General features: G+C 35.6%; 1 protein-coding gene across 2 annotated transcripts in view; it reads left to right on the forward strand.

Annotated features, from left to right (window-relative positions):
• Window positions 1-12,289, forward strand: part of NFXL1 (nuclear transcription factor, X-box binding like 1) — a 49,408-nt gene that overhangs the window by 14,477 nt on the left and 22,642 nt on the right. For both annotated transcript variants that reach the window (XM_049793740.1, XM_049793749.1), the window contains 4 exons: window positions 569-725; window positions 1,472-1,563; window positions 5,085-5,106; window positions 11,295-11,435. In XM_049793740.1, coding sequence (XP_049649697.1) covers window positions 569-725; window positions 1,472-1,563; window positions 5,085-5,106; window positions 11,295-11,435 — 412 coding nt within the window. The remainder of the gene's footprint in view (window positions 1-568; window positions 726-1,471; window positions 1,564-5,084; window positions 5,107-11,294; window positions 11,436-12,289) is intronic.

The following is a 12,289-nucleotide window of genomic DNA, read 5'->3' on the forward strand; positions in this document are numbered from 1 at the left end:
ATTATTCCTTTAATATGATTACAGATATTACTTCTCAGTCTTCTGTATTCTTGACTATGCAGATGGAGATTAGCAATAATCCTTCCTATCAGACACCTCTTTGATGCTGTGGTTTCATGAGCAGCTTGCTGCTGTTCAGGGGGAGGTTCTGTCCCACCGAGCACTTCTAATTCTATAGTCCCATTCACTTCTTCAAGTCATCTCTGGTACGTTTTGAAGTACCTCCATAAGGCAGTTTACCTAGAAAACTTGACTAGGAAAAGGAAAGAGGAGAGTATTTTCTGCTGGGGTGTAGCAAGATTACTTAGCGTACAGTAAAATTAGGATTGAAAAAGCTGTTTGAACATGCAAACCCAACTTTGATTTTAATTTAATTTAGAACTCCTGTATAATTTTACTGGAGTATTAACCACTCCTGAAGGTGACAAGTAAACTCATTTAAAAAAAAAACAACAAACAACAAAGAACTTGTTCGTCTCAATTCTTTGTCTTTTGAGCATAATTGTCCAGCGATACTAACTTAATATTTCTTGCTGTCATATTGATTCATTCTTGGATTTTACTTCAGTCGACCACCTACTTGTCACCACCCTACGCAAGAGAAACACTATTGTCACTTTGGTCGGTGTCCTCCGTGTCGTCAGTCCTGCCAGAAAACATTAACATGTGGTCATTTGTGTCCTGTTTCCTGCCATGATGAAGCATTTGTGAAGCAAACTGGCTTAGTAAGTAAATAGTGAAAACTGGTGTGTTATTTGTGTTCTAAAGAATGAGCAACATTTGTTTGACCTTAATCTTGTGTTGGAGGCTTTTGGAGTTCAGAGTAAATAAATAATCAAGCACAGAGATCTGCATACTGCTTAACTGAGAAACTAAGTGGTTCTAGCCCCTTTTTCGCAATCTAATTAATTTTGTAATATATATATAATTGAATGCACAGTTTTCAGCAGTTATAATTACTCAAGAAATTACGAGATTTTTGTTAGAGTTGTATTACAAATGTTTAATTTCGAATGTAAGCAATTACTTTTAAAGTAAGAGCAAAAAAAAAAAATTTTAACTCTGATATTTACCCTCAAAATTTGCACAAGTCAGAAGTGAGAAATTGTTTGGCATCTTTAAACATGATGCATTGCATGATGATAGTTCAACTTATTTAGTAATTGAAATATTTTTATATTTTTACCTCTATTAAATGCTTAGAATTGTTTTGCTGTGTTTTTTGTTTGGCTTTGTGCTTGATTTTTAACGGTAGAGCCACAGGCTTTCATTTTCCTATCCCTAACCATGCTAAGGATGAAATTGTAACTTTTTTGTGTGTAGGGGGTATTGAGATATCCATTAGTAAAAAGTTAGTTACTAGAAAGTGGATTTGTTAGCACTGGGATCTCTTTAGATGATATGTTTATTTATGGTCAAGCAGATAGTTCCAGTTGTGTTTTGTATTCAACTAGTGTTGTCTTTTGCTCAGCATCAGTCTGCAGGTCCCTGGGAACAGCCATCTGAGCCAGCTTTTATTCAAACTGCATTACCATGCCCTCCCTGTGAGGTTCCTATACCAGTGTAAGTATTCAAAAAGCAAACAAACAGAAGAAGGTTTTGGTATGGAAAGAGATTTTTTTTTCTTTTTCTACTGTTGTAGAGATGGACATAAAATTAACCATATTCTCCTCTTCATATTTGAAGAGCCTATGTGAAGACCATTCTTATAAAACTGGGAGCATTGGTGGTTGTTTAATAGACATTTTTGTAGTGTGTGCTCACTGTATGAAAGGACTGATAACGTTAGTAAAGATTGGTTGTTTCTAATACATATTGTGCGCAATGCTACCTAAAAGGAAAAATATGAAAATTGCAGGGTCAGCCATTGTAATGGAATAGTCTTCAGTAACATACAACTTTTCCCATATACTTTCTGGCTTGTTTGGTTTATGGGATTGTAATTTTCTGTGTAATAAATTGCTATTTATGTCTCAGTTGTTCAGTTATTATGTGGTCATGAATGGCAGGTGGATGCCCTTCATCCCATCTGCTTGTCTCCTTTCTATTTTTGACTTGTCCAGAAGGTTCTGCTCCTTGAGTAGAGCCCAATCAACTATTTCTGTGATGATGCTTTGGGTATAAAGGAAGATATGATGATGATGATGACTTTTTTCACCATTCTTTTCCAATTTGATAGAACTTCTGTTTACATAGTGGTGTAAGGACTCAGAATTCAACTTTTATCTGAAAAAGGAAATACTTGGGGTTTTGGTCTGGTTTGGTGTTGTAGCCTCTTAGTGTTTTAAAACCTACATACTTCACAGGCATTAGTGCCTATTTGTTTTTTTAAACATCCCTCTTTAATGAGGGAATATTATGTCCTCATTTTATGAAGTGAGAAGTAGACAGAGGTAGGTGATCAAAAACATCCATTAAACTGCCTATGTAGATATGTTTAGAACTTAATTTCTTGAGGATTGTACTGTGATAGGTTGTACTTCGGTTCAAAACTGTCAACACTTATGCTTCTGATACTTGGGCTCAAAGTTCAAAGCCAGACTCCCAAAAGGTGAAAAATGTCTAGTTATGAAGAGTCTGGTTTCAGTGTTTGGGTAGATGCCTGTAGAAACTGTCTCATGTAGGTATTCAGCATTGTGTAATGTCATGCATTGTGTAGGGCACATCTAGTTCCTCTGAATTCCAACCTCAAAATCACCTCCTTTAGTCTGAAGAATCCTCCTCTGAGGAGGCAAGTCTGCTAAGTGAGAAGGAAACCATACTGCAAAAGTTGTACTTAATTTTCTAACTAGAGGAAGCATTTTTACATTTCATAGCAATTTGGGCAAATTAAGCTTTTTATTAGCATTAGATCACATCAATTCTGGAATATCCTAATTCTTGATCGATCTTTGCAATGGTAATGTTCTCTCCCCCCCCCCCCCCCCCCCCTTTTTTTTTAAATGAAAGTGATATGAGAGAAGTTTCCTGAATTAACAAAATAATAATAGTAAACAAAACCATAATTATAATGTGTTGCTACAAAGCAAAATATCTGACACCTTCTTAGATCATTAGCAGGGATTTTAGAATCATTGCTAGAATGGTGGCATTTGAACAAATATGGTAATGGAGAATAGTTTAAATAATCCTATTCTGTGTGGATGGATATTAGTGGGGATTCCATCCTTCACCACTGAGGTTTTGCAATACTTTTTGACATTGTTTTTAATAATTTGATGTCTTTTGAACATGAGCAGTCAGATTTGGAATGGAATGTATTTGGTATGTTTCTGTAAATAGTTAAAAGGGAATTTCTGGAAAATTATTTGCTCTGTTAATTTCACAGAACCATTGAGGCTGGAAAGTACCTTGGGGTGTGGTCATCTAGTCCAGCTTCCTGCTAAAAGCAGATCAAAACTGAATTCAGACCAATTTGCTCCAGATTTGTCCAGCTGGACCTTGAAAACCCCCAAATACATTGAATCTGCAGCCTTTCTGGACAACCTCTTTCAGTGCTCAATTATTCACACTGATTTTTATTTTTTTTTTTTTTTCCTCCAATGTGTATCCGTGTATCCACTCAGAACCTTCCTTGTTTAAGAGTATGATTGTTGTCTCTTGCCTCTCTGCTATGAACCTCACTAAGGAGCCTGGCTTCATCTTCTTGGTAACTTTTCCCTTGATGCTGAAAGACTACTATTATATCCACAGCCTGTCAGTTCCCAGCCTGCAGTGTTGCTGGGATTTAGTCAGTTCCAGATATAGGTCTTTCTTTGTCCCTGCATTTCCTGAATTTCCTCTCAGCCTATTCTTCCAACCTGTCTAGATCTGTCTGAATGGCATCCCTGCCCTTGAATGTACTGACCGCACTATCCTTTAGCATTGTCTGCAAAATTGGTGCATTTTGTCTCTTCCAAGTTACTGGGGAAAAAAGAATTTAACAAGATGGGTCCCAGGCTGAAGAATTCTACCTGTACCTGGAGTCCAAGTAGGATACAAACAGCTAGCTACTACCCTTTAAGCCCAGTGATCCTGCTGGTTTTTCATGCGTGTAGTAGTGCATCTGGCACCGTTACATCTCAACTTGAATGCAGGGTAGCTGTGGGGAATCTCTCATCTGCAGATTTAGTAGATACATGGTAGAAGGCAATCAGGCTGGTTAAGCAGTTTGCCCTTGCAGTGGAACAGAAGCATGCTACAATGGAGTGCAGAGGTTCTAGAAGCCGAATTAACTGCTTATGGGAAGATTATCTTGGATATAAGATAATTGAGCAGTGTAGAGTGAAGAACAGGCTTCTGCGCTACATCTGCTTATGCTAGGTGAAAGACTGGCTCTTGTTAATACCGTGCTGTCCTAAAGACCACCTGTAGCTATTGGTAGTTGCTTTGTGTTAGAGAAGTTATTAGGGTTACTATTTTTAAATACTCTTCTAGAAATTTTTAGGAACTGATTTACATGTATTTTAGCTTGAATATTAATGATGTTTTCATTACTGTCCCTTATAAGGTTTCAGTAGAGAAATCAAAATAATACTTGGGAAGCAGATGACATATGAAATCAGAGGTAAAAAAAAAAAAAAGATACTTTTCAAAATAAATTGAGCAAAAGCTTGATTTAATTTTCAGGAGATCAGTGTTTGAATGAGTCACCATTTAATACCTTCACAATTCTGATGAGTGTGCAGCTTTTCTTTCCTAGGAATGGTAAACCATTCTAAAAGGGATAGAATTGTAAAAATAAGAGTAGACTAGATAGTTCTCTGAAATAACTGGAAACTATGAAGTGATATATTAGTAGAGCCAAAGGAGAAGATACCTAGAAGCTATTCAGGTAATTTTCTAAAATAAAAATTATTAATTTCATATACAGCTATAATTAATCTGGACATGAAACACTGAGTTGCGGATTGCCATCATAAAATACAGCAATCCAAACAACTGTTGAAAAAGAGAAGACATTGATCTGCATAGATAGATGATTTTCTCTTAGTTTGCACTTTTAAAATAGGTTGCATTGTTTTTGTGTGAAAAGTACTGTCACTGTTTTAAGTCCCTTAAGAAATAAATGTTTTCTAAATCTCTGATTTTTCTGTCTTTAACAGGGAGTGTCTTGGGCAGCATGAGGTGAGTCATGGAAACTGCCTTTTTAAGTGGAATATGAAGTATATTTCACTTTGTCAGTCTGCAAAATAAAAGTACTAAGGAGAAATATTATATGGCTTTTTTATATTTTAAAGCCAACGAAGTACTGTATCACAAGGGCTTACATATCAGAAGGTATTTTAGTTCCTTTTTTGAAGCATATATAACTACTTAACTTTTTAGAATTCTTGAACAGAAATTTGAACTCATGATTTATGAAGCTTTTTGTGTATTCTTGCAGTTGTTTAAATAGTATTTAATTTTTTTTGTGGGGGTGTCTTTTTTCATTATATTCTTTTGTTTGGGTTTTTTTTTTCCCCTTCATTCTATAGTTGTTATTCTCTCCTTGTCACAGACTTTCCTCAGTTCTTCTAGAAACTGCTGTGTTTATTTTAAAAGCATAAGGAACATAGTGTCATACAGGAAAATTCTCATGTGTCTTGGATCTGAGCATGCACGGATGGAATCAGACAATATAGTGGAAACTTCTTTAGTGTTACTTAGTAGCTTGTCTTTTTGGTGCGTGGCCTTCTCCAGTTTTGGATGAAGTCATTGTCTATTTTGGATTACATGAGAAGAAAATCTAATTGATGCTTGAAGCTAAATAACTATCATCATTATTCACAGTCATTTCTAAAAGTCATAAAGTTTAAGGTCAATTCATTTTTCTCTATTTTAAAAGATGATTGCTAAAAAAACCAAAACCTATTGCTGTTTTGTCTACTAGTAAGTCTGGCATAAATTCACTATGAAAGTGCAGTTAACAATAATATAGCAAACCTAGTTTCATTGTAAGCTAGTAAAAAATTCTAGAAAACAGTGAACACTTAAAATATTTAAAGACATACCCCCACCCCACCCCTTCATAATCTTTTTGGTATATATTGTATATAATAATGTTTATATATCTGCAGTCTGTTTGTGCAGCACACTTACTAATCCAACCAAGCTGTGAATACAGCTTCCATCAGCTACTTTGCAGCTTGTCAGTTGCTAAAGAAAAATGTGCTGTGAAAATGGATGAAAAGAACAACTGTGCCTATTTGTTAAAACAGCTGGAATTTTTGTTTTCCTGCAGTAAAACTTGAAGATGTATTGGCCAATGTTTTATCAAGTCAATTATGTGCTTTGTGATAGGACATATCAAATCTCACCCTAACTTTCATGAATTTATGTATAAACAAAATGTAAGCTGTGGTCAATTGACCCAATATATAAGTTGCTCTAGACAATTGTTTTGATACTGTTCAGATATACATGGTTCTGAAGTTTATGTCCCTCCCCATAACAGAGGACAGTATGGCTGCTCTTATTAGAGAAAACAGTTCCAATTACTACATATTTATAAATACTTATTTCAGAATAAGTAAAAATAAATAAATAAAAAAAATCCTTTCTGTGTTGCATACTAGTCTTAGCAGAATTGGTCAGTGGCTTTGGGTCATGTTTTCTTTATGGGTTACTCTAGAAAATAAGGAAAAATCCCAGGGATTCTATACCTAACTTTATTTATATTTATTGATGCTATATGATATTCTAGATTAAACATTCCTTCTTTCAGCCAGCAGAGTGCAGTGCTTCCTTCCTGCTGAAGTTTAGCAGTTTCTGGAGTGGAATGAAGTGTCCTAATATTTGAGATTTTGATAGCAGTCAAGGAACAGAATGATTTGTTCATGTGTGTGTGAGGGGGTGTTTACAGTGTATTTTTTTGTGCATTGTACATTTCTATGTTGTTCTGAGATCTCTAAAAGGAAAAAACAAAACATGTAAGGTCTGCTCAGTGTTTTACAGCCACGTTGGCTTTTAACAATTAATCTTGCCTCAAACTAACTTACTTTTGTTAACAAGAGAAAACACTTGTACGTATTTATGAACACTTCCCTCCTATAGTAGTTTCCAGCCCCTGAGCGGATTTTCACTGGGAAATGCAAACTTTTCACAAGTGATGAGGGTAGCAATTTTCTGAAGCCAAGTTTTGCTGTGAAAAGGGGCTCGTTGCTGTACTGTGTTACTACTTACATTGGACTGTTCTTATACCTCCTATAATGGAGGAGGTATAAAAGAAACAAACCAAGAATGAAAAGAGTTATAAAGTCATCTTGTGCTTTACCGGGATGCCTGCAGATGATGAGTAGAAGAGAGAATGAAAGCAAAAAGTTTAGGAGTTGTATAATAAACAAATCTACTGTCTTTACATTTTTATTTGGACAGTAATTTTAAGTTGTGTAGGTATTGGAGTTGGTTGTTTTGCTGGGGGGGTTTGTTTTGTTTTGTTTTTGGTTTGTTTTTTTTTAATTTGACTCTGGCGTTTGGTTTAAAAAGTATTTTTAAAGGATTGATGTAGTTCAAGCTCTTCCATGTCTTTGGGTATTTAGAACAAGTAATTTATCACTTGAAACAACAGACCTAAAGCTACTTTTCAGGTGATATAATTGTATAAAATCCGTGTCCAGTGGAAGTATGATTCTACATGATGTTTTACCTAAAATAAGATTTCTTTTAGCTACAGTGTGCAGCCTTCTTTTAAATAAATTTACTGTGTAAGTTTTGGATGTTTTTACATATTTTTAGAAAAAATTAATAACTCTTCATTCTTCAATTTGTATGTGCTTAAAAGTAGCTCTCAATTTTTTTTCAGGTTGTAGGTCAGAAAAATCACCTATCATCAAACTGAAAACTTAATGTTTTACTTTTTCTTTGAACTGCTATAAGCATTGGCATTTCATAGCAGTAGCATACATGTGCTCTTTTAAAATCAAATTATGAGAGCTAATGTTTAGATTAAAAATCTGTTTTTTATGGGAAAATATTAATTAAAGCCCATACAAGGTAAATGAAGACAAATGAGGAAATCTTAACTGGATATGGTATTAATTTATCTGCTGTATTCAATTATATTGTAGTTGCTTCATTTCATTAAATATTCTAGGGGAGGGGAGATGTTCTGGTTTTGTTTCCTTGATGAGTATTTTGAATATCCTGTAATATAAGTCTTGCTTTCTTGGGCAGACAGAACTCTCTTTCTTCTTTTTGGTTTGTGGGGGTTTTTTTGTTTTGTTTTGCTTTGGGGTTTTTTGGTAGGAATTTAATGCTGTGTTTTATTATTCTAAGGTTTTTTGGTTTTTTAAAGTTGTCGTTCATTTATAGGAGGAAAGCCATTACTCTGCCTCTTGGTAAAATTTTATGTAAAACTTGATGAGATTAATCTTTGTGGCTAAATACCTTTATGAATATTTCCAAAATTTCCCCGCCCTATTGTACTTGACTTTTATTTTCATATCCCAATTGATGTATCTGTTAGTTGCTTTTATGCATTTGGGAGATGTGTTGGAAAGCTTCTGAAAGTTGTCTTGTCCTTTTCTCCTTGCTCTCCTTTCCTTATCCTGTGGATGACCTGTGGTCTTAAAATTATGCCTCCTTATTTTCTTTCTTTTTCCATTCAGCTTTCATAAAATACTTCTGGTTCTCATCTGCGTTCTTTATTCTTCAGCTCCTCAGCCTCCTGGAGCTTGTGGCTGTTTTGATATTCATCTTTGTTGCAAGAGTAGCAACCTCTTTTTAACCATTTCAGAAATGCATTTGAACTATAGAAAGTAAAACTTTTCTCTGCTTTGTCCTTTGGATTTATTACTAATACCCACAACAGACTGACTTGTCAAAAAATGGAAAAAAAAGTTTGAAAATGTAATGTAGGTTTAAATTAATCTAAATTCTTTTGGTTTTGGCTACAGTGTCAATTGGTTCCAGAAGACTCTCTTACCTTTTATTGGACTTAGGAAAGTCAATGAGTGGGGCAAGCTGAAGCTGTGCTGGATGCTGCCAGAGGGCTGGGATGTCTGAAAGCTGCTGCTGTTGTCTACTGGCGTGTGTGCTTCCCTGTCCCTGGCTTCATTCAACATTGCATCTCATCTGGTGTACTTGAAGGATGCTACCAGAAGGGATGCTCCACTTCTGCCTATGTGCTTCTGCTAATTCTCTTTAACTGGAGCTAGTGGCTGTGTCCTTATCTGATGGAAGGCTAATTCTTGGTAAAAGTATATTGAACTGTGCAGCCATAGACCTAGTCTGCTGTTACTGCCCTGATCTGCTGTAACTGAGCAGCAGCAGAACCAAGAGTCTTAAAAAGTTGAGTGGAAATGGGCAAGCAAGGAAAGCTAAAGTGGGCAGTAGCAGATCTTTAACATTTAGTGTACCTTTTCATTGATTCTTTTGCCTTCCAGCATCCTTTGACTAGTTATGTTGCTACTGAAAGGAAGTTGTGACTCTGAGGAAGGAAGAGGAGGGAGCTGGAGGAGCATGAGAAGGGACAGGATATTAGGAACGATAAAGCTTTGCTAATTGGTGTGTGTTTGCTGGGTATAATACTGTTCTCTGCTTCAGACCCTTTTTATTAGGCCTATTGCTGACTTCTCATTTGGTCAACTGAAACATATGCCATCAGAGACTGAGTTGTAGGATGTTTGCGGGGGATAGTATGAACCAGGCATTCAGACTACTTGCTATGGTTGTATTGGTGCTTTAGCCAGCGTAATGAGCCTCAGCTCTGACATAGGAATGGGAGAGTAGTTGGACATGATAGCCTCAAGGTTTTCTCCTGTGTGTTCCATGCTTGATGTTCAGCCTGCTATGCAGATTCCTCTTGCTCACAGTGTCTCTGTGGGTCAGGATGAGGGGGAGTTCAGAAGTCTTGTGAATTAATTGCATTTTGCAATTACTTGATGTGGAGTACAGTTTTTTTGGGTGAAGTCTGGAAAACATTTCTGTAGGCAAGTGGATTCAAATCCTACTTTGTATATTTTTGCTTTAGGATTGAGGGAAGTCAACATGGACAGTGCTGAAGAGAGAATGTCCCTCGCTCTGCACTGTGGGGGACTGTCCTGTCTTCCGTCATTTCAGTTCCAGTCCTCACCTTGGTGTATGGCTAATCAACTCACAAACCTAGCAAAAGACAAGGAACTTTTTTCTATTAATTCCTTTACTTCCATTTTGATTAGTTGAATTGTCTTGCTCTAAAGACAGATGTAGGACTTGTTCAAAGTTAAGTGGCAGAAATGTGCCATTAAGATTGTAGAGTTGGAAGGTGGAAGAGGTATGGTGCAAAGCTGTTCAGTCAACTTAAGCCATAACACAAAATCACACCCTTAGCCTAGTCAAAGTGAGTTATGTCACATTAGCCTGTTGTGTAATAACATCACAAATAGTTTCTGGTTTTCTCTGCGAAATGATCATGATATTAAGAAAAAAAAAAAACCACAATTTTTTTGACAGCATCAGAGAAACTAATTTTTTTCCATGTGAATATTATATAATGGTTGGAAAATAAGAAGAGCAAGTTTCCTCTAATACTTCTGATATGGAGGGACTTGTACTATTCAACTTTAGGAAAGTAACCTAGTTAACCAAGTTAGGAGTTTACGCTCCATTTCTGTACCAATGAAGATTAAAGTCTTCTAAATAGATGTTCTGAATAGTACTACAAAGCTCTGTTAACTGGAGTGTTAACCTCAAATTAGAAAGTACAAATATATCATAAGACATTAAAATCCTAGTCCTGTCATAAAGCCATTTCTTCTTCCCTTTCCCACTCCTGGGAGTTATATTTGATATAGTCAGTATTTGGTTTTTAGAATTTCTGGTTTGCAGATTGCATTCTGCTTATAGAATTGTAAAATGTTTGGGCTTTATGACTATAACACTATGAGCCCTGTGAAAGCAAACTGTAACTGTCTTCTGCAATAACTGTAAAGCAGTTTAGGAACCTTTAATGGAAGGCACAAGTGTAATTCGGAAAGAAGGAATAAATCACACAAAAAGATTTTAGAATATAATAGTCCGTTTAAAAAAAGGGAAACTATGTTGTAAAAGTTAGACAGCTTATTTAATTAAGAAAGCAGGCTTTTTTGCCTGGTATAATCAGTGTAAAACAAACATGTGTGGTTATGTTGGGATGGGAACCTAAAGTTAGTTAAAAAAAAAAAAAACAGTCAGGTGGACATTGCACTGGTTTCTTTCTTTTAACAAAGACAATCAAGAACCAAAATTTCTCTGTAATGATGCTGTGCCTCCATTGTGTGTGTATATATGTATCACACACAGCACTTGTGCAATGTGTGTATATATACACTATCTGTGTGTGTATATATTTATATTTATTTATTTTTAACTTATAGGTTAGTCCATTACCGTGTCACTCTGCAAATCCGTACTCATGTAAAAGATTTTGTGGGCGGCTTCTTAATTGTCAGAATCACACCTGTATGAAAGAATGTCATCATGTTACTAAGTCGAACAGTAATGCAGATGGAAAGAAGGTAGGCTGATTTCCTTGTTGCTTTTATTTTTGTGTTTCCTACGTTGTCTTCAGTTTTAACTGGAAAATAAAGAATTTGCAGCTGGAAGGCACAGGATCTATTCCAGATTCCACTGAGACGCTTCCATGTGTTCTGTTCCCATTGATGTTGTGACATTTAGCTAACCTATACGTCTTTAGACTACAAAACTGAGACAATATTATGTATTTTGCAAATGCTATACTTTTTTGTTTTATGTTAACATACATTATTTTCATCAAAACCTTAATTAACACTTTTGACAAGTCTCTTCTAAAATTACTTTTTGTAACTGTCAAGATCAAGTGAACTAGTGATAATCCCTATATACAAATGCACTTTCAATCTACTGGGGAAACTGTTTACTGAGGACAGCTGTAAATGGGTTGAAGAGGCTAGCAAATCTTTAGGAGACACCACTGGAAATGTTGCAGAATTGGTGAAGACTTCTTAAAGCTCTTGGGTGATATATTCATGTTTACCAGTGTCTAGTAGAAATTGATGTTTATGCAATTAAGAAGCTGTAGGTGTTAGTTTCTGAAAATAATATGAAGCAAAAATAAAAGTAAGTACACACCTGAAAATTGTCCTAGTTTTGAGTGGTCAAAAGCACATAGCTTGTCGTTTGAGAGAGTCATGAGTTGGAGGAAAACAGTTTTTAAGCATTACTTTAGAAAAAGTTGCAATGTGGTCTCTCGAATTCAGAAAACTGAGCAAGCATTCAGTATATTATATATAAAATATATAAATGATATATTTTAACTTACTGTTATATTTTAACTTCATTAGGATGATTCCCTGTGGGTTCCAACCCTAGAAGTGGTGTTGTCATCTAA

The sequence above is a fragment of the Accipiter gentilis genome, chromosome 3 (assembly GCF_929443795.1).
Source record: "Accipiter gentilis chromosome 3, bAccGen1.1, whole genome shotgun sequence".
Lineage (NCBI taxonomy): Eukaryota > Metazoa > Chordata > Aves > Accipitriformes > Accipitridae > Astur > Astur gentilis.